The 26,094-nt window shown below is 50.0% G+C and overlaps 1 protein-coding gene across 2 annotated transcripts; it reads left to right on the top strand.

Annotated features, from left to right (window-relative positions):
• The first annotated feature begins 123 nt into the window (after window positions 1–123).
• On the top strand, window positions 124–18,139 carry ACAD8 (acyl-CoA dehydrogenase family member 8). 2 transcript variants are annotated; one of them, XM_060017625.1, is made up of 12 exons: window positions 320–3,414; window positions 4,044–4,163; window positions 4,603–4,703; window positions 5,139–5,308; window positions 5,925–6,034; window positions 6,434–6,510; window positions 6,824–6,961; window positions 10,315–10,450; window positions 10,533–10,630; window positions 14,022–14,174; window positions 14,740–14,842; window positions 17,325–18,139. In XM_060017625.1, exons 2-12 carry the CDS (start codon window positions 4,073–4,075, stop codon window positions 17,375–17,377), a joined length of 1,230 nt encoding a protein of 409 aa, XP_059873608.1. In that variant the 5' UTR covers window positions 320–3,414; window positions 4,044–4,072; the 3' UTR covers window positions 17,378–18,139. The 2 variants fall into 2 exon arrangements, with proteins under 2 accessions (XP_059873607.1, XP_059873608.1); XM_060017624.1 differs by lacking the exons at window positions 320–3,414; window positions 4,044–4,163 and adding an exon at window positions 124–311.
• Window positions 18,140–26,094: the final 7,955 nt, after the last annotated feature.

Here is a 26,094-nt window from a genome sequence, read left to right as displayed (position 1 = left end):
CTAGTCTTGGCGCGCGCCCCGGGGAACCCCTGGGAGTTGTAGTCCCGGCTCCTCGCGCAGGCGCCCCGAGTCTGCACGCGGGGCCACGGCGCGCACTACAGCTCCCAGCGTGCGGTGCGGCGCGGCCCTTGTGGCCGGCCGGTCGGGGTCACCGGCGCTCAGACCTCGGCCCGAGCTGAAAGGAGTGGAGCAGGCGGCGGCTATGTTGTGGGTCCCGTGGTGGCGTGTCGGGGCGCGGCTGCGCGGCTTGCGCGGCGGGCTCCAGGCCCCCGCCGAAAGCGGTCGGCGGGGCGTGGTCTCCTGCATCGATCGTAAGGCTCGCCCGGGGGTAGGGGTCCGTCCACCTGGCCGGCCCGGCCGCCCTCCTAGCCGGCCTGGCCGCCCTCATTCACCGCGTCGGCCTGTCCGGGCGCCCCGGGCCTAGTGGTCTCCCCGGCTTAGACGTGGCGCGGCCCCGGGGGCGGGCGACCCTCGGCGGCTCAGCCCGGTGGCCGATGCTGGTCCGTCCTTGTACAGACCGCCGTTACCGTGCTTTGCGTTATGAACCTGGCGGTACGTTTCGCGAGGCCGCCCCTGCGACCTTTCCTCTCACAATTCGGAGCTACGTCGTTACCCATCTGCTTTCGGATAACGACGGGCTCCGCCGCGGAAGCTCGTGACTTTGTTTTTTTAAATCACAACCATCGGTTCTAAAGGCAGTAAGAATGTGAAAAGCCCGGGGCTGGTTGTGATTGGTGAACAAAATCTCCGGTGATACAAGGTTTGCTCCCATATATAAATTGTAGAACAACACCTGTAACTACAAAACACTTCAACTGTTGAAATTTCTTCAGAAAAATAACCTGTTGCAAATGGGAAACTACCAGAGCTTACAGATCTGAATGTCTCCTGGCACCAGGCAAATAATTTCGATGCCAGTAACGGAGTGGGGGGGACCTAGGCCGCCTAGGGTGTAACCAGACACTTTGTGACGTTGTCGGGCGCCTAACCACTTTTTTCTTTTGAAGTCTTTCTTTTTTAAAATTTTTAATAAATGACAGTTTTGAAAACAGCAGAGTAGCTTGTGAGGGCCTTAGCTCGACATCCAGAGCTGTAAAGGACGCCAAGGTATAGGACAGTTTTCTTCTCAATGTTCTAAAACACCTTCACAGGGTGCCACCCTATCCTAGCCCTTAGAATTCGGTAAGCAAGGTCACCTTTGTTGATTGGCAACAAATTGGTTAAATATAAGTATATCCGGTGGCTAGTGGTGTAACTTCAACCAGTTGAAGGTGCTTTTTAATGCTCTTTTAATTAGTAAAATGAAAGAAAACTGTCCTTTAGGTGTATCATTCTACATATTAGAATATCAAGTTAATGGAAGTGATCAACAAAGGTTTCTCATTGATTCATGGCATATTTTAATGTGAAAAGTAATTTTTAAGAGCGTTATGATTTTCATTATATCTGATATATCATTTTACAGATGAGGAAACTTGCTCAGTGTCTAGTGCAGCCCCCTGGTTTTACAGCAGGGCACCTGAGGCTGAGGGAGGAGTCTGGAGGCCTGACTTCCTGAAAATTGTATAATTAATAGTTGCAGACCCAGATCTTGAACACCTGGTTCCTTGTCCAGTGCTCCCTCATTGTGATTTGCTGCAGCTTCCCAAGCGTTCCTTGAGCTCCAGGATTCTCAGAACTGTTGAGTCTCTGGCTAGATTTGGCCTTTGGATGCATTCAATGATTCTTTTCTTAATAAATTTATTTATTTATTTATTTTTGGCTGCATTGGGTCTTCGTTGTTGCACGCGGGCTTTCTTTAGTTGCAGCGAGCAGGACTACTCTTCGTTGTGGTGCGCAGGGTTCTCATTGCGGAGCACGGGGCTCTAGGCACGTGGGCTTCAGTAGTTGTGGCACAGCGGTCTCAGTAGTTGTGGCTCACGGGCTCAGTAGTTGTGGCTCGCGGGCTCTAGAGCCCAGGCTCAGTAGTTGTAGCGCACAGGCTTAGTTGCTCCGTGGCATGTGGGATCTTCCCGGACCAAGGCTTGAACCCGTGTCCCCTGCATTGGCAGGTGGATTCTTAACCACTGCACCACCAGGGAAGTTCCTGGTTTTCGTCTTGTTTTGTTTTCCAGTGCATGTTTTCTGAGAACTTAGGTATTTTTACTCAGTAACCATGCTTTCTTGTGTATAATTTACTTTTTAGCTTGCCATTTCCACTTTTTTTCTCCAAGCAGTGTTCTCCTTTTGTTAGCATTCCATTATCTAGAATTGATTATTATCTATCTTAAATAAATATGTAATTATGTTGTATTTATACAGGTGCACCTCAGAGATACTGCAGGTTTGGTTCCATACCACTGTAATGAAGCAGATACTGCAATAACGACTTTGTTGTTTTCCGGGTACTTGTAAAAGTTATGTTTACACTGCACTGTAGTCTATTAAGTGTGCAGTAGCATTGTGTCTAAGAAAACAATGTCCATACCTTAATTTAAGAATACTTCATTGCTAAAAAAGCCTAACCATCATTTGACAACACAGAGTTGCTACAGACCTTCAGTTTGTAAAAAACACAGATTCTGCAGAGAGAAATGAAGGGCAATGAAACAAGGTGTGCCTGTACATCTGATTTGTGTACACCCATTCCCTCTTATTTACTTTGTATGCAATTCAGATCTACTTCTTAGACCTTTTATACCCTGAACTACTTGTTTTACTCTGTCAAATACTAATAAGAATATCTGTAGACACATATTGAGCTCTCGCTGGGACGGAAGTATTGTAGCCCGTGTACAGTCAGATGTTTGCTTTCTCACCACTTATGTCATCCTTTGGGTGAATGGACCATTTTCATCTTTGACACCCCAGCACTGCTCCATGGTAGACAGTCAGTATTCTTTTGTGAATGGAAAATGACCCGACTCCCAGGCAAGGAACCATGAATTGTTTATCCCTAACCACATTTCCGAGAGCAACACCCAACGTAGTTTTCTGCTTTGGACTTCTCAAGGTAGCGTCATCTTTAATCCTCACAACTCTTCACTTCTCAGTTTCCCATTTTGGTGAGGGTCCTGCTACAGACAGACAGCTTTGTCCTGCTTCACACAGCAGCCACTCCTGAGGCCCAGGTCTACCCAGAGACACATGCTGCCACCTGCCCTTGTTCTCAGTGGGAAGGGCCGCGCAGGACAGTCGGGCACTGAAGGAAGTCGTGGTCGGGTGTGCTCTTTAGCATCACCCCAGGACCAAAAGGCTGAAACCTTAGAAAGCAGTGGAGAGCCCAGCACTTCCTCTTCCCCTGATGTTTCCTCAGCCACCACTGTGCCTCCAGCTGCGGCAGACACTCCGTTCTCTCTTCCTGGCACATGTGAGGCAGGCGGTCCTTTCAAAACGGCGGTCCTAAGAAAACAAAAGAAAGATAACGTGAGCAGCGTAAGTCTGTCACCCTGTGCAGGTTGCTGACCCTTCTGCATGGTGGCTCCCAGGATTCATGGTCCTTTCATTTCTAGATTCTCTACACGGTTCCCAAAAGGTTGTGGTTTTTCACAGGAGCTTTGCTTAGGTTCTTCCCTTTTAGCTTCTGGCCTGTCTCTAGCTGAAAGTCTTATCACCTTGCAAAACGGGAAAGCTATTTCAGGCCCACATGACCAGCTAGATGGCCTGTCGCTCTGCTTTCCAATTGAGTCCTACCTCATTCTGCACAGTGTTTGAAAAAAAACACAGAAAATAAATAGTGTTCGTGTCATTCGGGGAACTGGCTCTTTAAAGAAAAGTTGTAAAGTAATGACACTGTGAATTGAGTGGTCACTATTTCACGTAGGCTCATGCAGATATCTTTCTCCTAAAGAGTATCACCCTTGATGAAATACTGGAATAGTATAGTCTTTTACAAAATGTTTAAGGTTCTAGAGAAACTTGTCCACTACCTGTCTCTTGGTATTGCTCAGTCAGTTCATTTCCTTAGCTTTTAAGTAGCTTAGACCTGGAAGTGAAGGAGTTACCCAAAGTCACAGCATTAACAGTTAGGAAAGAAAATATTCTAAAAATTGTGAATCCTTTAGGTGAAGACGGATTTAGGAAGGCCTTAGCCATGTTTTCAACACTGGAAGACTCGTTAACATTGTTATCAGTGACTGTCAAATGCACAGCTTTGTTACAGGATCTTTTCCTTAATTTGGAAGGTAAGCCAAAGCACACGTATCTTCCTTTCCTGACTGATGTTTTAAAATGAAACTGTTGTAGCTGGTAGACAAATACGCACAGGTTCCAATACAGAAAATGCAGGACATCCTGAAGGAAAAATATGTTCATCATAATTTGAGGGTCAGTGTGTTTATTACTCCTTTAATGTGGATTCGTGAGGAGGAAGAGATGAAGATGAGTATTGAAAGAATAAGTAACAAGCTAAATGAAGTCAGCCAGTCTGTTTGGGAGTAAAGAAGGAAGGAGGCAGGTGATGCTACATCAAGACGCTGATTAACGGTGGGTGCTGGAGGTGGTGTGCCCTGTGGGAATGCTCTCGTAGGTCCACCGCCGGCCCGGGCTTCGTGGTGCTTCTTGCTTGCAGCACACTTCCCTGACCCCTGTCCTGGTTCTGAGTAAATGCCGCCTTGCCCACAGCTTCTACGGGACTAAACGAAGAGCAGAAAGAGTTCCAGAAAGTGGCGTTCAACTTTGCTGCCCGGGAGATGGCGCCAAACATGGCAGAGTGGGACCAGAAGGTGCGGGTTTTCCTGTGCTGGATGTCCCCACAGACACCTCGTGCAGTGACCCTTATCTCCTCCTTATGATCCAGATTGTTTGGTATTTATTCTCCACTTAAAACTCTCACAGCGAATGCAAGTTCCAGGAGTGGTGTGATTCCTTTCCTGGAAAGCATCTTCTGCATCCTGTAGATATCATTTCTTTTAATTGCACAGAGATTTGGGCACTCTTAAACCAAGGCAATTCTATTGATGATAAAAAGAAACTTTGATGCCAGAAACCAGTCCTTATAGAATGCATTTTAACTGGTTCCACTATATAGATGACAAAAGGCATGTTAAGAGACTCCCTACTCTCTCCCGAGTGCAAACGTCTTGATCCTTCCTTGTGCCCTCTAAAGAAAAGGCCGTTTGTGAATAACTTACTGATGACCCTGCGCTCTTCGTACGCAGGAGCTGTTCCCAGTGGATGTGATGCGGAAGGCAGCCCAGCTGGGCTTTGGGGGGATTTACGTACGAACAGATGTAGGAGGGTCTGGACTGTCACGGCTCGACACCTCTGTCATCTTTGAAGCCTTGGCCACAGGCTGCACCAGCACCACAGCCTACATAAGCATCCACAAGTGAGTGGCCAAGATCGGGAAGCATGGTGACGTGCTCGTGCGGGCTGGCTGGGAAATTTTATATAAACAGGGAAAAGGTTGCTCTTTTCAGGTTGGCTGTCCTTGAAGGACTAGACAGTTAAAAGTTCGCAGTTAGGTCTGCTGCTCGCTGTTGGACTTGAATCTGTCATCTTGTATGTTGCTTAGAGAATGCTGGCCTTCTCCCAAATTCCAGATTGACCTGGTACCAAACAGACTTCTCCAGTAGAGTGGTTGGGGCCTGTTCCCTTTTCCTCAGCCCAGAGATGAAGCCTCCACTAATTTGGGAAAGGACATGTGACTCCTTGATTTTTAGGGAGCTCAGTTAACCTAACTAGAAATAGCATGAACAGCATCCAGGTGGGAAATACCTTGGCCCTGGGTACGTCTGGGTAGTATGTGTTCCAGGAATATGTGTTAATCCAGGCCTTTGCTTTAAAGATGAATCTTCTCAATTGTGACTTTTCCCTTCCCACTCTGTTCTGCTTCACTCTACTTTGCTGCCTTTGTTCTCTTTCCCCGTTCCCCTCCCCCCTCAAATTTCCTTTTCTTTTCCCTCTCTATCTCTGTCAATGTCTCTTCTTGGTGTACCTGTCAGCATGTGTGCCTGGATGATTGATACCTTTGGAAGTGAGGAACAGAGGCACAGGTTTTGCCCTCCACTCTGTACCATGGAGAAGTTTGCTTCCTACTGCCTCACTGAACCAGGTGGGTTTGCCATGCAGCAGGAGGTGTGGCTCATGGGAAATCACGGGGCGTGCCTTCTCAGCCCCGCACGTGTAGCCGTTGTTGACCAGGAGTGCCTGATGGCCGTGGCCTGATGTCACAGGCTAAGAGCTCTCTAGGGCAGAGTCTTTCCAGGCTGCAGACCAGAACCTCCTTGTAGGAGGCTCCTTGCAAGCTAGTGTGATGGGAGATGGAAAAGGGTCTGATTGCCGTATGCAGTTTTCACAAGTATAGAGAGCTTCTCAGCCATATGGATTTTAAAGTATCAAACTCTGAGGTGCTTTTTGTAAGGGAAGATTTCTCAGGTAGAGCCTTGCCGGGGCTTCCTTACCTTCCCAGGCCCTCTCCCACCTCTACGCTTCCCTCCTGTCCCTGCCATAGGCAGTGGGAGTGATGCCGCCTCCCTCTTGACCTCCGCCAAGCGACGAGGAGATCATTACGTGCTCAGTGGCTCCAAGGTACAAGCATGCCGTCCTCGGTCCTCCCCGGGCAGACTGTCCCCCTCCTGCCTCCACAGCCTGGACCCCAAGTCCGCGAGTGAACGTTCCCGGGGGTGGTACGTGTGGGAGGGAACCTCAGGCCGACTTCCCGTGTTCACTGTCTCTGTTTCTCTTCTGGTCTCAGTCCACTTAGTTCCGTTCACTAGTGTCTGTCCTTTCTACAGCCTCAGTGCCGGCTCTTTGTAACCCTCCTTGGTTTCTCTGTGCCACCATATCTCTCACTGTCCCATCGTCAGAGGACCGCAGTGTTTTCCCCTCTCCAAACCCGCAGGCCTTCATCAGTGGTGGAGGCGAAGCAGACATCTATGTGGTCATGTGCCGAACAGGAGGACCAGGCCCCAAAGGCATCTCGTGCATAGTTGTTGAGAAGGGAACCCCTGGCCTCAGCTTCGGCAAGAAGGAGAGAAAGGTGAGTGCGGTTGGACAGGGAGAGTCAGGTCGTGAGCCTCTTGCTTCTGCCAGACCAGCCTCTGCTCTGTTTCGGGAAATGGGTTCCACACTGGCTCACTGGCCTTCAATTAGGGTTTCCACAGTGTATCAGCGGGATAGGGCGTCAGAGTGCGCTGGACCGCTGGTGAAGTGGCATCATTTGCCAGGAAGTTCATCAATAGGAGGGGTTTCTCTGTCATCTCTCCTGCAGCCACTTTTGGCCTGTATCTCTTATCTACCTTCTTATCTTGATGCCCTCTTGTTCCCCCAGGAGGAAATCCTTGCAGAAGACTAGAGGTCTCAGGAATGAAAAGCATATGGGCCACTTTTCTTCTCTAAATAAAAATACAGTAAAACTCACTGGAAGTGATTGTGGGTCTTTCAGTAATGTAAGAGGAAGAGTGTTTCCATAGGCTTCGAGAAGACGTTTTTAGGATTAAGAAGTAGCCAGGCCATGAACAGTAGACCTGTGGTTATGTAACTGTCACTGGTGATGAGGGTGGGATCTAGTCCGGTGGGCCAGGCCAGGTGACTGGCCTCCACCTCCAGCAGGTACTGTTAGAGTTGGAGCTTTTGGAGAGAAGTCAGTAATGAAATGGCCCCTAATCTACCTCTCCTCTCCTGGCTCCCCGGTTCCCCATTCGTCCCTTCATGACCTTCCTGATCCTTTGTAGCTGCTAGGAGTTCAGAGGTTCAGTGCCCCTTCTCTTGTACAGGAAAGCAGGACCTGCTAGACACAGACTCTGCAAAGGCTTACACTCGCTCCTGGGGGTACAAGAATCACCACAGCTTGTCTGGGATTCTAAGACATCGGCTTACCTTTATAAGCTATGTAAGCTGTGTACACGTGGTATATGAGATAGGTAGCTCTAAGACTTCTTAATCCTAGGAATGTCTGTTTGGGATTATAAGACAGACTGACATGGAGCCTGACATAATTTTACAGGACCAAGTCATACTGATTCTGGTGTTTGTGCTTATAAAGATAGTGATGATTATTTCAGCACATCAGTATTTCTGGTATCGGTTGATAGCATACCAAAGCTGACAAGGTTAGGGCCTGGAGAAAAACTGTAAGTAAATTCCATAAACAAAAAGCGTCTCTTTACTTTCTGTCTCCTCTCACTTTTAAGCATATATATCGTATTTCTTTTTGCTTGTTTTCTTCTTAATTATTCGTCTTGCTTTACGTGTCCTATAATGTGTGGGGAATTTGGAAGGGTGTCTCATTCATTGAGCAGCTAGCAGGGGTCCACTGTACCGAGTGGTGGGACAGAGCAGGGGCCCGCACGGACGCGCCCTGCCCTGTAGAATTGGCCTGTTAGCAGCAGGGTGGAGGGTGGGCGCAGGAACCAACACGGTGCCTTCCATCAGCGCTCAGGGCAAGGGAGGAAGGCAGGCTGGAGGCTACGTCATGGACGGAGGAGAGCTTCTCAGGGTGGGGACAGACGACTCTCTGAAGATGAGGTGTCCTTTGAGATGAGGTCTGCAGCGTCACGGGAGCCGGCCGTGAGGACAGTTCTGGGCAGAGACGGCAGTGGGACAGAGGGCCCGAGGTGGGGGCAGGATGAGCCTGTTTGAAGAAGCCAGAGCCTCTCCGTGTGGCCGGGGGGTCGTGAGCAAAGGGAACGGTGTGGGATGAAGTTGGAGAGGCAGGCAGGGCTGCGCAGGCCGGGTGCAGGGTCACCCACTGATCGCCATGGCTGATTTGGCTGCCGTGATGGCCTGAGCAGCGGGTCTTTCTCTCCAGCTGCATGGCCGTCTTTCCTGCAGGCACATGCTTTGACTTGGCCTACTGAGCACATTTTGTAGCTGAGAGCTTTAAACAACCAGTTCTGCATTGGCTTTATGGGAAAGTGGTGTGAGGAATTGTTTTATGTTGGATTTAATTGTTAAAAGGTTTCGTACAGAAGAATGCGTTTTCCCGTAGGAGGGGTGGCAGTGGGAAGGCAGTCTGTGGAAGGAAAGACAGATGGACGGGACAGGGCTCCCCTGGTCCTGGGCGGCCGGGGCTGCCGGAGGGGTGGGGAGGAGGGTCTTCTTTCTGGCTGCAGCCTCCCAGGGGCTCTGGGGGTTGAGGAGCGGGGTTCTCTGCCCGGGGGAGAAGGGAGCTGCTTTCACAGGAAGGGGCTAGGAGGTAGCAGCTGTTTGTATGTGGTTCTCTTATGATTGGCTGTCGTTAAGGTCTGCCCGTCTGCCCCGTTCCACGTGTGTATGTTCTGGATGGGAGGTAAGTTCCAGGGAGACCACACAGGCCAGTGTGGGAAGGTTTCAGACTTGGGGGCCTGAAAGACAGCGAGGTCAGTGCTGGCTCAGGCGACCGGAAGGGCCTCAGGAGGTTCCAGCGAAGCTCGACTTTGACGGAGGTTGGAGATGGGAGTGCTTCCGGGGAGGGAGAGGAGAAGCAGAAGTATGGTCAACAGGCCAGCCGCACAGGTCGCAGAACAGTTTGAGTGGAATCGAGGGTACAGGGTGACGGACAGAAGAGAAGGACTGAGCCCTTCTCTTGGAAGAAAAACCTTAAATAAAAGGCTGTGGGTGGAGCGCCTCTTCCCACGGCAGGGAGCCCTGAACGAGGGCAGTGGGGCTCTCAGCTGTCGGGGAGCCGGGGGCTTTGTCTGGTCTTGTGCTCTTCAGGATCTGCCTCACTGAGCCTCAGCTCCCTGGGAAAAGCAGACACCAAGAAGCCCCTCATGTGCAGTGTTTGCCAGTTTCTGTGGTGGAAATACTCTCCCCGGACCGATTTCTGGCTTCCGGGGTGATGTCACCGGGATGATGTCACCAGGGTGACGTCACCGGCAGCCAAGCTGAGAGAAGGTGTGTGTGATTGGCTCCCACGCGCCAGTGCCTGCATCTCGCCGGGTCCGTGCAGCCGATGGCCAGCGTGGTGGACGTTACGGCACCACGTGCAACAACGCTGAGCTCTTCAAAGGACAAGGGTGGCTCTTGGTCATTATGATCCTTGCGCTGTCCTTATAAAAGGACACATACTCCGAGTAATCCTTATATCGTCAATGTTTTTTATAGAAGAATATACTCATGGAGGTGCCACAAAGGAGGAGGGCTCTGCCCGATCCTGAAGGAAGCGGTGGGAAATGTTTGGGGACAGGTTGGTCTGGTGGAGTGGGCGCTAGGAAGTAGATGCTCGTAATGTGTTGAAAATGTTGAGCTGAAAGAGAAAAACCTGAGTCGACAGATATTTGTGTGACCTTTCTATTTTTCCTCATTGAAGTTCCCGAGGGACTAAGTCCAGGGATAGGAGAGCCTGGTGGACAGGACGCTGCCCTGAGCGGTCAACTTCTGGGCAGCCACACAGCCCCTGATTTTTGCCAGGTGGGGTGGAACTCACAGCCGACCCGAGCGGTGATCTTTGAAGACTGTGCTGTCCCTGTGGCCAACAGGATCGGGGACGAGGGCCAGGGCTTCCTCATTGCCATGAGAGGACTGAACGGGGGGAGGATCAATGTCGGTGAGGACCCCAGGGGGCAGGAGCGGCGGGCGGGCAGCACGGTCCCCTGGCTCACTTGACGTGTTGGTACCGTCCTTCCTAGCGTCCTGCTCTCTGGGCGCTGCTTATGCTTCGGTCATCCTCACCCGAGACCACCTCAAGGTCCGGAAGCAGTTTGGAGAGCCCCTGGCCAGTAACCAGGTAACTTCCCCGGTGTCCTAGCTTTTGCTTTTGTCTCTAGAACATTCTCTACAACTGTGGGGCCCTGATGTCTCTTGTGGGTTCTGCCCCCATTTCAGCCAGAACTTGTGCTCTATTTCTGTCAATAATTGTTTAATAATTTTTGCTTATAGTCGTGAAAAGATTCGTGATACATTGACTGGCAAGAAAAAGCACGACATTTTAGAGGAGTATGCTTCTGCTTTGTTTACAGAATACATGAATATGTATAAATTTTTTTTAATTAATTTACTTGTCTGTCTTTGGCTGCTTTTGTTCTTCACTGCTGTGCACAGCTTTCTCTAGTTGCGGCGAGCAGGGGCTTCTCATCGCGGAGGCTTCTCTTGTTGTGGAGCACGGGCTCTAGGTGCGCAGGCTTTGGTAGTTGTGGCTTGAAGGCTCTAGAGCACAGGCTCAGTAGTTGTGGCACATGGGGTTAGTTGCTCCGCAGCATGCGGGATCTTCCCAGACCAGGGCTCGAACCCGTGTCCCCTGCGTTGGTAGGCGGATTCTTAACCACTGCACCACCAGGGAAGCCCTAAATTTCTTTTAAAAGATTTTTTTTTTTTTGATGTGGACCATTTTTTTTCTTAAGTCTTTATTGAATTGTTACAATATTGCTCTGTTTTATGTTTTGATTTTTTGGCAGCAAGGCAGGTGGGATGTTAGCTCCCTGACTGTGGATTGAACCCACACCCCCTGAATTGAAAGGTGAAGTCTTAACCACTGGACCACCAGGGAAGTCCCTGTATAAATATTAATGAAACACTTTCAGGGATACATCTGAAAAATGCAAGAAGTAATTATTTCAGGGGGATGGGATTAGATGATTTATCTCTTTTTTCTTTTGCTTGTGTTCCAGTTTTTCTTTCTTTTTTCTTTATTGAGGTAATGCTGGTTTATAACATTATATGTTTCATGTATACATTTTTTTTTTTTTTTTGCCTGCACCGTGTGGCATTTGGCATGTGGGATCTTAGTTCCCTGACCAGGAATCAAACCCGTGTCCCCTGCATTGGGAGCGTGGAGTCTTATCCGCTGGACCACCAGGGAAGTCCCTCACGTATACATTATAATTGGATTTCTGTATACACTACAGTGAGCTCACCACTGAAAGTCTGATTTCCATCAATCAGCATAACAGTTGATCTCCTTTACCCATTTCACCCTCCCCTCACCCCCTTCTTCTCTGGTAACCACCAGTCTGTTCTCTGTATCTATGTGGTGTTGTTTTGTTTTGTGCATTCATTTATTGTGTGTGTTTTAGACTCTTCATATGAGTGAAATCATATGGTATTTGTCTTTCTATGTCTGACTTATTTCACTTAACATAATATTCTCTAGGTCCATCCATGTTGTCACAAAAGGCAAGATTCCATTCTTTTTTATGGCTGAGTAATATTCCATTGTATACGTACACCCCGTCTTCTTTGTGCATTTATCTATTGATGGGCACTTAGGTTGCTTCCATATCTTGGCTGTTGTAAATAGTGCTGCAGTGAACATAGAGGTGCATGTATCTTTTTGAATTAGTGTTTTCATATTCTTTGGAAAAATACCGTAAGTGGAACGGCTGGATTGTAAGATAGTTCTGTTCCGCCCTTAGCCTAATGGGGTTCCTTTGTAGGTTATTGCCCTTTTTTTCTGACTGCCTTTAAAATTCTTTCTTTGTCATTGACTGTGGACAGTTTTAATATTATGTGTCTTGGAGAAGATCTTTTTGCGTTGAGATAATTAGGTTTTCTCTTAGTTTCACGGACTTGTGTATCCAGTTCCTTCCCCAGGTTTGGGACACTCTCAGCTATTACTTCTTTTTTTTTTTAAATTTATTTATTTTATTTTTGGCCGCGTTGGGTCTTTGTTGCTGCCCACGGGCTTTTCTCTAGTTGCAGTGAGCGGGGGCTACTCTTCCTTGCGGTGTGCGGGCTTCTCATTGCGGTGGCTTCTCTTGTTGCAGAGCACGGGCTCTAGGTGCGCGGGCTTCAGTACTTGTGGCTCACAGGCTCTAGAGCGCAGGCTCAGTAGTTGTGGTGCATGGGCTTAGTTGCTCTGCAGCATGTGGGATCTTCCCAGACCAGGGCTCGAACCCGTGTCCCCTGCATTCGCAGGCGGATTCTTAACCACTGTGCCACCAAGGAAGCCCTCAGCTCTTACTTCTAAGCAAGCTCTGTGCTCCCTTCCCCTGTCTTTTCCTTCTGGGATGCCCACTGTCCTTCTGTTGCTCTTCCTGATGGAGTGGGATAGCTCTCGTAGGATCCCGTGTTTTTAATCTTAGCTCTCTCTCCTCTCCTGCCTGAATCATTTCTAGATTTCCGTCTTGGAGCTCACTAGTTCCCTCTTCCTTGTGGTCGGCTCGATCCCCATTGCCCTCTAATGCATTTTCCGTCTCATTTATTGAGTTCTTCAGCTCCAGAATTTTGGTTGGATTCTTTCTTAAGAGTCTCAGTCTCTTTGGTAAAGTAGTCCTTCTGCTCATTAGTTTTATTCCTGAGCTCATTGAACCGCCCATCTGACTTTTCTCGTAACTCATCGAGTTTCCTGATGCAGCTATTTTGAATTCTCCATCAGTTAGGTCCCAGTATTCCATGACTTTAAGTCTGGTTTCTGGAGAATTGTCGTCTTTCTGTTGTCCCACGTGTTACCGTGCTTCTGCATGGTGCTTGGTGAGTTGTTCCTCTGCTGGCCCATTTGAAGTAGCCAGTACCTTCTTGGGTAGAGCTTTTTTACTTGGTTCTAACTTTCCTTTGGTTTTCGGCAGGTGGCGCTGTAGTGTGGGCTTTGGTTTCTCTTGCCTCTGCCGCTGCTGCCAGAGGTGCTGCGCTGGGCGTGCTGGTGCTTGCTGTGCCTGGGGCTGTGCCTGTGGCTGATGTCGCCTCAAGGGGCACCGGACGTCGGGCACCTCTGCCACATTCGGGGTTGCCTGGGTCACGAGCACTGCCACCACAGCAGGCGGGGGGGGCGGGGCCAGAGCTGGGGTCGCAGGCGCCCTGCTGTGTCCAGCTTGTTGGGTTCGGGGCGCTGCTATGGCCTGTGCTGCTGCTGCCGGGGCAGGGGTCTCGGGCACCACGTCCACTGCTTCCTGGCCCTGCCCGTGCTGGGTCCCAGCCCACCCCCCGTGAGGTGTGCAGGGGCTCGGGGTCCCAGGGCGTGCCGGGCAGAGCTGTGGGCGTTTTACTGGTTGTAGGTGGAAGGGACAGACGGAGGGAGCATCTTCCTAAGGAGGCGAGATGCTGAAGTGCAGGGAGTGCAGTGGACTTAGAACTTAACGAGGCACATTCTTTGTGGAGCCTGGGGCCCCTTAGAAGCGGCCCGGTTAGAGGTGGCTCTCTGAGCCTGTCTGTGTGTCTGGTTCTCTTCTCTCCTCTCACTGCAGTACCTGCAGTTCAAACTGGCAGATATGGTGGCCAGGCTGGTGGCCTCACGGCTGATGATCCGCAACGCAGCCGTGGCTCTGCAGGAGGAACGTGAGGATGCGGTGGCCCTGTGCTCCATGGCCAAGCTCTTCGCTACAGATGAATGCTTTGCGGTGAGTGGTGCTGCTGTCTGCCTCTCTTGGGTGACCGGCCTGTGGCGGGCCGCCCGGCCGCTCCTGGAATGCTGCGTAAGGCGTCAGTTATTCAGGAGAGGCCCACGTGGGCGCTCGGCCGGCACTTCACCTGCTCCACGCCGCCGCACATCAGGTTTTGTCTCTGCCCTTTGGCTGTGCGCTGGGTGAGATGCTGCCTTTGGAAGAAGGGTCAGACCACAGCACTGTTTAAATGTCAGGGACAGAGCCATTTCCACAGCGAGGCTGCATCTGCCGCTCACCAGAACTCCAGCTGGTGTGGGGCGGGCAGCCTCTCCCTGCAGACAGCAGGCGAGAAGGGCAGAGGCCTTTGTCCCTCATGGGTGGGGACTGGCTCGCTCAGGAGGCAGACTTCCCTCGTTGTCCCTGTGCACACAGAACCGGAGACCCTCTGGCCTGGCTGGCACCTTCATCTTCCTCACGTTGGCTCAGGGCAGGCAGCCAGATCAGGGCTGGGGCGGAGAGAGGAGCCCCTGTTCCAGAGCCTTCTCAGAATCCGAGGTATCTAATCCCTGTGTCCCTGCAGATCTGCAACCAGGCCCTGCAGATGCACGGGGGCTACGGCTACCTGAAGGACTGCGCGGTCCAGCAGTACATGCGGGACTCCAGGGTCCATCAGATCCTCGAAGGTAAAAGTGGCCAAGGTGGTCCTCTCCCTTTCGGAGCCGTCACCCCTGCCGTCTGTCGCCGTGCTTCCTGTCTTCCTCCTCCCTCCTTGCTCCTGGCCCCCTCTGGAGGGGCCTGCTGTGCCGTCCTGACCTGGCCTGGGGGCCGGGAGGCCCTGCTCTGTCCCCACGGAAGTCACCGAGTCACCCCTCTCTGCTCTTTGCCTTTGTCATTTATAGAGACAGCACAAACGAAGATAACATCCGAGAAAGCATTTTGAAAACTGCAGCAGCGGCTGTTCTTCACTGTTGTAAAATACTTGGTCCTCAGGGATCCCAGGACTTCTCCACAGTAACTTCCAGGGTAGATGTGAGCTAGTTTGATCTCCAGCCTCTACACACTGATCATGACCATCAGTGTTGCTAATGGAGCTTTCAGTAAATTAATTGTCACACATGGGCATCTTCTTGCCGATCACAGGCCCACGGGCAGGAGATGGGTAAGCTGCTGGCGTCGGGCTCTGCAGGGCCTTCTCCACTCCACGCTGATTTGGAAGTCTTCAGATTACATGACTGTTGTTTAGCCAGTAGGCAGCTGAGGTTGTTACACTGTAGCAAAGGCAGCAGATGAGGCAAAGGCTTATGGAAGTGACTTTGAGTGAAGGAACCTGCAGGAAGCACCAGCCTCCCTGTGGCTTCTGAAGCATCCTTCTCAGACCCGACCAGCGTCAGGACCACTGGGAGGATTTGTGAGCACAGAGCTTCTGACTCCATGGGTCTTGGTGGGCCTGGGGATCTGCATTTCTAACGAGGGTTCAGGGAGGTTGCTCCTGCCTGTCTGGAAGCCACATTGAGAGCCACCACGGGGTGTCACGTCCAAGTCACAGGCTTTAGTATCTGCTTTCTGCTGCAAACCTTGTCCCTAAAGCGTGTTTATGAGCAGGGTTGCTAGTGCGCAGGCCAAACCCGTCGCCTCATTCCTTCTGTGACTCCAGTCGTACGTGGCTGTTGCTTTCCAGCCTTGGTGAGTGCGGGAGACTTCCCTTCATTCTGACTCTTTCAACCGTGTTAGAATAACTGAGAAAAGCCAGATGTGCTTATTTCAGGCCACACCATCATCCACTTGTAGGAAAATGTGCGCACTGGTCTTCGTGACTTGTTTCACCCCAGACTTTGTTATTGGATAGATAGGAAATTTCAGCTTTGATTTTATTCGAGATGTGTGATTAGTCATTCCTCATGGTGGTGAATATTTCTTTTTGCATTAAAAAGAGTGGAAATAAAAAAATAAACTAAAAAAAAAGAGTGGAAAAATGAAGCAAGCAACTGACCCCCCCCCCTTCTTTCAGGGAAAATGTTTTTGTTTTTTTAAAATTCAGTTTTCTGATTACCAGTGATGTTGGTATATTTATTGTTGAAGACTTACAAAATATAAGAAAAGTTAAAAAAGATCATTCATGTTTTGACATCAGAACTAATACTTTGGGCTCCTTTTATATTTAAGACCAAAAATATCTTCTTTTGGACCTTTTTCTGCGCTTGTATAGATACATTTTTTAAAGTTAATTTTTATTGGAGGATAGTTGCTTTACAATGTTGTATTAGTTTCTGCTGTACAGCAAAGTGAATCAGCTATACATATGCATGTATCCTCTCTTTTTTGGATTTCCTTCCCATTTAGGTCACCACAGAGCAATGAGTAGAGTTCCCTGTGCTATACAATAGGTTCTCATTAGTTATCTGTTTTATGCATAGTGTGTATATGTCAATCCCAATCTCCCAATTCATCCCACCCCCCATAGATACATTTTTTTGAAGTAGAGTCATACTACGTATACTATTGTATGTTCTGCTGTTTTATTTTGTTTGCTTTGACTATCAGGAGAGGTTACTTTTTTTTTTAACATCTTTATTGGAGTATAATTGCTTTACAGTGGTATGTTAGTTTCTGCTTTATAACAAAGTGAATCAGCTATACGTATACATGTATCCCCATATCTCCTCCCTCTTGTGTCTCCCTCCCACCCCCCCTGTCCCACCCCTCTAGGTGGTCACAGAGCACTGAGCTGATCTCCCTGTGCTATGCGGCTGCTTCCCACTAGCTATTTTACGTTTGGTAGTGTATATATGTCCATATATAGAGGTTTTCTTAAAAGTAAATTTTTTCCTCACTTCCTGACATCTTTCAAGATAAAAAACGATGTTGCCGGGCTTCCCTGGTGGCGCAGTGGTTGAGAGTCCACCTGCCGATGCAGGGGACGTGGGTTCGTGCCCCGGTCTGGGAAGATCCCACGTGCCGCGGAGCGGCTGGGCCCGTGAGCCATGGCCGCTGAGCCTGCGCGTCCGGAGCCTGTGCTCTGCAACGGGAGAGGCCACAACAGTGAGAGGCCCGTGTACCGCCAAAAAAAAAAAAAAGCGACGTTGCCCTTTACATCCCTAGCCAGAGCTTTGCTGACTCTCAGGCCCGGCAGCTCCTAAGCCCCTCCATCCTCTCTCGCTCTTGCAGGCAGCAACGAAGTGATGCGGATACTGATCTCAAGAAGCCTGCTGCAGGAGTAGCCCCTGGACTGAGGCTCCGATGGGAGGATCAGTGTCGAGTGGTTCCATGTGGACGGCACTGTCACAGTGAGTCCAGGACGCGCTGGAAGGGCTGTGCTTGTCCAGGGCACCATCACAGCGTCAGCTGGAGGGCGGCACCTGGAGGACGGCAGGAGCTGCCCTGGCTGGAACGTTACAAGAAGACGTGCCGCCTTGTTTTCCTGACGCAGAGGGTGACCAGTGAACACTGACCACGAAACCACTGTCCTTTCCTGGATCCACAGTCTTGATTTGTCTGCATTTTGCTGGTTCACCAGATTCCTCTTCTGGGAATCTGGGTACTTCTTTTGAGGGTTTTTCCTGACTGTAAAGCAAAGGTGTGGGAAAGGAGAAATGGAGAGAAAGCGTCTTCCTGTCTTTTTCTGTTCTTTGTGCCTCGGCTGAAGATGCAGAAGGTTTCTGTGGGCTGCTCTTCCTTTGCAGCAACTCCTCCTCTGAATGTAAATCATGATGAAATGAGTGTTTGGAAATCCTTCTCCTAAGCTGAGATTTAGGGCGTATCTGCACTTCTGGACTATCTGAATATCAAGGGCTGAGATTATTTGGAACTGTGAATACTTGTTGTTTTAGAAGCATGTGGTCTGGGAATGGTATTCAAAGTTCCTGTGACATTTCCTTATAAGTGCTTTGAGTATACTTTTTTCCTGAGTTTTTGCTTTTTTGCTCCTCTTTTTAAATGTTTTTAATCACTACATTAATAAATCTACCCCTCTCTGTACCATTTTCAGGTCTACTGGTTTTTATTTTATCTTTCTAAATAAGCCTTCACGACTATTTTTTAAATTTTTATTACATTTAATTAAACATTTAACTAGACTTTGGGATAATAAACAAAAATCTCTCCTTGACCAAGTTGACTTTTTAAAAATAGGTTCCTTAAATTATTAATAGCCTTGTAAAGCAAGTAGTGTTTATGATTTATGAAAGTAGATTTAAAGTAATACCCAAAGATGTAGACTTTTTAGAGAACTCTGTTATAAATGATCACTGCATTATTTCATCTCATCTCTATAAAAGAAATATCCAAGGTATTTTTTTAACTATAAGTCAGTGTTTAGAGAGACCAACATATGTGCCCTTAGCTACGACAGGTGTTTTCTGTTTTGACCTCGAAGTCTAAGGCACTGTACTGGGTAGTGCAGGGGGACAGGCTGTGGGTCTACTGCGAAGCTGAAGTTAAATTTCCACCTTCAGAAGCCTAACTCCACAGCTGCAGTGCAAGATAATGATGGGTCTACGGAAGAGAGAATGATGCCGCACAAGTGTTGTAGGAAGGAATTCATGGAGAAAGTAGGAATTCAAATTAAGCCTTTATGATGATGTGTGGTATTTAAAGATAACCAAGAAAGTCAGCTTCAGACAGGAAAGAACCAGGAGCAGGAAAAGTGCAGGCTGTGAGTGGGAGCTGTTGACACTTTGCTTCTGCGGGGCGGTCCCGGTATGGAAAGATTTAAGTTCAATCTGGATGCAGCCTTACGAAGGCCGAGCACTGGAGAGCCACGGAAGGCTTTTAATGAGGAAGATGTGATGAGATTAATCCACTGAGAGGAACATTCTGGGATGCCTGTGGGGGAGGAATTTGAGTGGGGAAAGACAGAGCGTGAGGCCGGCCAGTCAGTAGGTTCTTGAAGCCGGCAAGATGAGACTGAGCCTGAACTTGCCAGGTAGCAGGAGAGTGGGTGTGGTGCTGCCTTGGGGCCTGGATGGCCTCCCGGTCCTCGGGATGCTTCCGGCACCCAGTTCTGACCCAAGGCCAGAGCAGGTATGCTGTTTGTACCCTTGAGAGCTCTGTGAGCCGCTGGGATTCTGCACACACGTGCTTCGCCTTTGGTTACTTATTAGAGCTCAGCTTCCCAGCAGCCTGAATTCGGGCCCTGTGGCAAGAACACAGTGAACTTGGAGCTCATCTCTGTCATCGACCATTCAGCTGGTCCATAAGTGAAACCAGCAGAAGCAGAGCAGACAGGTCCTGAGGAAATCCACTGCCAGGGTCCCTGGTGGGCGCAGGATGCGCACAGGTGACCAGATGCAGCCCAAAATGGCTGGATTTGACGGGCTGGAAGCCTGCTCGGGGTGTGGCATCGAGGACCAGGCCTGCAGAGTGCCCGGCCGGGGGTTGGGGCTCGGGGGTGGTGGGGGGCTTGAGCCAGGGACGCAGTGCCTCAGTTACAACTGCACCTCCAAGGGGTCTGAACTCTTCCAGGTCTCCTCGGGCTGCCTCTACTCTGACCCTGTCACGGGGGAGGGGAAATTAACCACTCCAGTATATGGATGTTTGAACAGAGGAGGATTTCGGTCACCTGTTAAAAAGTCTGTATCCCTTATAGATTTGAGAAATTAGAAGTCCTGTCTCTGCTCAGTTATTTTAAAAACAGTAGGACTTCTCCAAAACACTTCCCTGTAAACTATCTCCTAGTTTTCACAGGGGGGTCCTTGCACGAACAGACACCCAGGAGGTTACACCCAGGAGATGTTTGTTGTGTTAATTTATTGGAATTGAATTGCAGGACAGCCCTGCTGAACGTGCTGCCGTCCCCTAAGCCTGGGCTCTGGAGTCAGACTCCCTCGACCTTTGATTGCCAGCTTTGCCACCAACTGCGGCTTAAAGCAAAATCGCTTAAATTCTGCCTGTTTCCTCCCGTAAACTGGAGAGAATAAAAGTTCCTCTCTCATAGGATAACTGGTGAATCAAGTGAGAGAATCCACAGAAAGGGCTCGGAATAGAGTGCAGTAAGCACTCTCATCCCACAGACGAGCACAGTGAACTGCAGGGAGGTTAAGTGTCTCGCTCAACTTGCACATCTCCTGACAGACTTTAAAATATTTAAATCATGATTCGTGGTAGTCAGTTAGTGCTGATTACCAGCTGTTCCCCGTCTGCCTCTTCCAGGTAAACGGCAGGATTGCATCTCCCTTTGCCAACATTACAGAAACACATAAGCACAAGAACAAGTCACTGAGGTTTCTCCCAGGATCCCAGAAGTCTCGGCTTCATCCACTCCACAGTAAAGATCCTGTGGTCCATCCTCTGCTTTGTCTGAACATTTCCATATATATTCTTCTCACCCAAAGTTTGTCGCCTCTTTGGCACTGGAAAGGCCTGTCATTCCTGGGAATTAAGATCAGCCAGACGCCGTGTGAGTGAATGCTGTCTATGTCAGGGGGACAGGGTCGGCTGCCACAGGGCCATGACAAAGTGTGCATCCCCACATCACTCCCCAATACTACCTCCCCCTGGGAGGAGAGAGGAGGGGGCCACTGAGGCCAGGGTAGAGTGGGAGACCCAGTGGACAAGACTTTGCAGCTGGAAACCTAATCCTAGATGCTTAGTGACCTGTGGCAAGTAGTGGGTGAGCAGGGGAAGAGGGGACCAGGGCAGGGTCCCCGGGAGCCAAGGTCATCTCCGCCTCAGGTGTGTCCAACCTCACTATCTGTGAGCACGGTGATGCCCCATGTCCTCTGGTCCTTCCACTGTCTCCTGGCTGGTGTCTTGTCACCCAGCTCCGTGGTCCAAAGCCCAGGGGGGATTTCTAGGTGACGCCCTCCTGTCCTCACAAACAGGGAAGTTCATCCCCACAGGACAGGAGGAGCAGCTGCCCGTTGTCTCCAGGCTGGCAGAGGGCAGGGGAACCTCCAGCCGCCAGGCCTTGGCCGCGTGGGGCCTGCGGATCATTTCCGGTGCAGTTCCGCTCAGCTTGAATGCGGCTCTCACTCCTCAACTTCACACCATTACAGCATCGTCACATTATCAACATCACCATTTTCTCAGGCGTTGGTAAAGAGCCGTATACACAGTACAAACGTAAACAACACGCCTGGACAGTCCACTGGTTACCTTCCTCATCCCTCACCTGGATCATGGCCCTGAGCCCCTCACACTATTCTGGGCTTTCCACAGAAAATCTGGAATATCACTGTTTTCCATTTTGTCTATAAATCATCCTGTGGGTCTAATGGGTTGTAAATTCTTCCACAGGCTTTAAGCTTGTCAGAGTCAGAAATACACCTGATTCATCTCTTTCTTCTTGGTGTGTTCCTGGCATCAAGCAGGAACTCGATGTTTATTGAACAAATAGAGAACAACTGGAGAAAAGCTATCGTCACCCATGTGATACTGTAGCTGGCGGCCATTCCCATGCAGGAACGGGCAAGACACATCACCCAAAGTCGGCTAGACACTAAGAACTCGGATGGACCCCCAGGGAAGCCAGGTGAGTGCAAAGGCAAGCTCGCAGGGCTGTGCACGTGCGACCCCTTCATAGAGCATTCCAGAAATGATGCTGCTACTGAAATGGAAGCCGGGATTAGAGGGGGAAGGGGAGGAGAGGAGCCGCCATCAGGGGTGCAGGAGGCTGTGGGGATGGAGCAGCTCTACACTGGGATCATGCTGGCGGCCACAGGGGCCATGGATGGGAGACAGTCGCGTGGAACTCTGCACACACTGGTGGCACCTGGACGAGCCCGGGTTGCGCCCGCGCATCTCACGCTGCTGATGCCGTGTGCGCCAGGAGCCAGTGTGGGGCACTGGGGATCCCACGAACATCCACGTTACAGCTTCCTGTGAAGCTATACTTACTGCAGAATAAACACTGTTTCCAAGTCCGCTGGCCAGCAAAACCGCACTTCCCGGACCCAGCCTCCCGGTCCCCGCTGTCAGGGCAGCTGCGGTTTGGGGCCATGCAGGTGCCAGCAGGACGCGGGAGGCCGGAGAACAGGGCACGGTGGGCGGGGGTCCTTGCGAGCGGGCTCAGGAACCCCCCACGGCCCCGGAGCTTTCTGGGGCAGGGGGAAGAGCAAGACCCCTGGGGCCGAAGGCTCGGAGACGGTCACTGTCCACCCTCCGCGCCCCATCCCCCAGCAGTGTTTCCCTGTACAGGTCTCGTGGGCCAAGGACTTGGCTTCTATTCTGTGACAATGGAGAGCACTGGATGGATGGGTGCTGAGTGGGGAGGACCTCAAAAGATCTGCTTTTCAGAAGCCATGTCTGGTAGAGGGGCGGGGCCGTCCTGAAGCTGGATGCCCCGTTCAATTGCTGCCTCTCCAGCCAGGAGGGGGACCACGGGGCCTGCCTGCAAGGGGCGTGGGGAGCTGCCAGCGAGCCTAAGACGGGGACCCCGAGAGACACAAAGTGGGTGTGGGTGACGGTAAGCGGGGAGCTGAGGAGGACTCCGGGGAGACAGGGGAGATGAGAGAGTAGCAGAAGAACAGCAGGTTGATGGGGGAGGTGCCGAACTGCATTGTCAACAGGCCGAGACGGTGCCTGCTGGAAACAGCCGTGTATCAGGGCCCTCGGGGAAAGGCCGGCTCCAGGAAAAGGTCAGTCTGTCCAGTCCGGGGCTCCCTGCTGTCACCTCCCATGGAGCTTCCCATCAGCTCTCACGGCTCCTGGAGGGGTTGACAGTCCCCTGGGATCCAAGGATCTGTTCTCTCTGCCCTCTTTTCACAGACTCTCCACTCTTTCCCCCATTCATTGATGCTTTGCTGGTCTACATGTGAATGAAAGCGTTTTCTGTGTGTATAAGCCCTCAGATACTTTTTTTTTTTTAAGCAGAGGTCTTCTTAGAAGCCCGTATGATTTAAATTTATTTATTTATGGCTGTGTTGAGTCTTCGTTTCTGTGCGAGGGCCTTCTCTAGTTGTGGCAAACGGGGGCCACACTTCATCGTGGTGCGCGGGCCTCTCACTATCGCAGCCTCTCTTGCTGCGGAGTGCAGGCTCAGTAATTGTGGCTCACGGGCCCAGTTGCTCCGTGACATGTGGGATCTTCTCAGCCCAGGGCACAAACCCGTGTCCCCTGCATTGGCAGGCAGATTCTCAACCACTGCGCCACCAGGGAAGCCCCCTCAGATACTTTTTGAACAGTGTGTTTAATAAGATGCTATGAGCAGAGCTCACAACCAGGAAAGTGCTGAAGACTCACTGTATTCAAGACCCGCCTTGTCTCACAGGTGGCCAGAGAGCAGCTCGTGTTGGCTGTCAGAGGACCTGCAACCTCTTCCATCAGAACCGTGGCCGCAGCACCGGGGGAGGTTTCGGGCACAGCTAGTGTGTTAGTGCCTCTCTGATCTTCTAAATATTTCATACTTTCATAATAGAAAAATTGTTTTCACTCCTCTTTTCTGACTTGACCCGGGTTTCTGGTCTTTCTCGAAACTCAAGCCACCTGTTCTGAGCTGGAACAATCCCAGCATCACCATATACGCTCTACTGCCGACCAGACCGGGACGAGGACCTCAGGCTCCCCTTTTAATGCAACAATATTGAAGAGTTATCTCTGGGCAAAAATAAATTAGTCCTGCCTATCTCACCATCACTTTTTTCTTAGAGCTTGTACACTTTGATGGGTTTCCCTGGACAATTCTCTTACCATAAACCAAAACTTAGCCTCATCTGAGTTACAGATGTTATTATGGTCATGATTTACATGCACAGAGGATTTGACCATGTCAACTTCAGTCTCCAGATCCTTCATTTCCTTACACCACAGGTCAGAAGTATGTACATAGACCTGTCTTCTGAAGCATCTAAGCCCTCAGTGCTTCGTGGTCTGATAACTGCTTTTATTACTCTCACCTTCCCGCAGTGAAATTAGCATGGACGACATCCTCAAGGGCAAAGTACCGGTACAAGAAGTTCCGGCAAAGCTGAATGCCGTTGCCATCGCAATCCCACTAAAGCAGGCCTGCTTCTTTAGCCTGAGGGAAGATGAGTCATTTCACAAAGATCCAAGTTTATTTTTCTAAATGACCGCTTGTTTTGAGCCATTAAAGGTGGCCGCTGGCTGCTCACTGGTCCTCAAACTGCACCCCTGCTCCAGACCTTCGGATTTTCTTCATCTTCATCACTGAGGCTGATGTTTCCCTTGATTCCGGAGGACTTCATCATGTGGTTCCCTAAATTATGTAGTCACTCAACAAACAACTACTGAGAGCCTGGCATAAAATAAAGTAAAATAAAATGTGTCTTTGTAAGAAAAAAAAAAACACAAGGATTTTTTAATATAGAATCCCCCTGATCTAACAATTACTTCATTAACAGCATTTATTTTCCTGGGATAGGGAAGTTGATTGAGAATATTTTCCGTCACGTACAAACTGGTGTTTGGAGAGACTAACACTTGCATTTTCAACTAAAACTAGTACTTGCTGATTGTTGCAGAAGTGCTGCGTGCACTTGTCAGGCGCGGGGCAAGAGGCTTCGTCAGGGACACAGATTTGCTTAAAGTACGGTTCCCGCCAGGAAAGCACTTAGCAACACTTGTCCCCACTGAGGAGTAGCTCCTGGGGCTGGGGTCAGAGCCTTGGGTCCTGGGTGCCATGTGCTGCCCCTGCAGCCCGCCTGACCCAGTCCCCATAGCACCTCGTAGGCAGGAGAGCCCTGCAGTGACCTGGCAGAATAGGAGGCCATGGGCTCCCATGGAGAATCTTCCCGGGGCTGAGATGTGCCCCCTCTCATCTGCCTGCCCCCCCACACCTGTCTGAGCTTCCAGCCCTTTCTGAATGGCAGCTGACATCCCACCTAGCACAAGCCCCCCGCTCCTGCCCCCATCCCACAGGCTCTCAGAACCCATGTCAACCTCAGAGATCCCTGAGTCTGTTCCCTCTACAAATGGATGTAAGTTGTTTTAAGGTTTTGTGGCTCCTCTGTGGACAAATCAGATCCACCCCCGTCTTTCCCAATGTCACCCATTCTTTGGTGGCCCCTTGGTCCTACATCTAAGCCTGACGTCCGTCCCATCAGTGTGGAGAGTCCCAGGTATCAGACTCCACACTCCTGGGCCTGAGATCTCACTGTCTGCCGGGACGGAGCAGCTGTTACCTCACACAGGTGCCTGCCGGCAGGGTCGCCAGGCGTGGGAGCTAAGCCTTCCTCAGTCTGATAGCCACTTTTATGTCCCAGTCCATTTCCCTGAGAAAAAGCTCGAGTAGCCACTGTTCTTCATAACAATGTTCCGAAGACAGAAGGCTACGCCCATGGTTTACAACTGCCTGTGGTAACTTGTTGCCTTTCTTAAAAAATAATTTTTTTTCTTATCAAAGTTACATATGTAGGTCAGAACAGTGCTTTGGAATATAGTAAGTTCCCATTAAATGTTTTTTAACTTAGTGAATAAATAAAAGTTAAAGTGTGGCATCGTCCGGAAAGGGAAACTCTCTAATTTTTTCAGGCCCCAGAAGAGAGATATTGAACAGTATTGAAATACCTTGTGTTTAAGTGGGATCTAATTATAACTTGAACTTGATGAAATGATTTTAAAATTTATCTGGAATAATACATGAATAAACAGGAAGCCTCCTTAAATAGAATAACAAAGTCATGGACTTGAGCTATGTAGTGTGCTGTGTTGTGTAAGAATATTCGAATCTATAGAAAACAAATAGAAAGGATAAGACTCGTAAGATGTGTGAAGCATAGATAAATTAGTCACCTGTGGAACTTGTTAGATGATATAGGTAGATCACATGTGTGTAAACACAGAAAGGGATAGAAGGACCAAGCATGGACTAAATATTTACGACGCTGAGAGTGAGGGCCTCCTTAACTTTCGCACCTTGTTTACCCATTCTAGTCCCAGCCCTGTACCGTGGACATAGGCCTGACTGTCCACGGTACGCTAAGTGTGTATGAATCATACAAGGCCCGCAGTACTCATGAGGTCTAATTCCCTCATCCACTGG

This window comes from Delphinus delphis, chromosome 8 (genome assembly GCF_949987515.2).
Source record: "Delphinus delphis chromosome 8, mDelDel1.2, whole genome shotgun sequence".
NCBI lineage: Eukaryota > Metazoa > Chordata > Mammalia > Artiodactyla > Delphinidae > Delphinus > Delphinus delphis.
The sequence above is the reverse complement of the archived record's forward strand: the minus strand, read 5'-3'. Positions and strand labels throughout refer to the sequence as shown.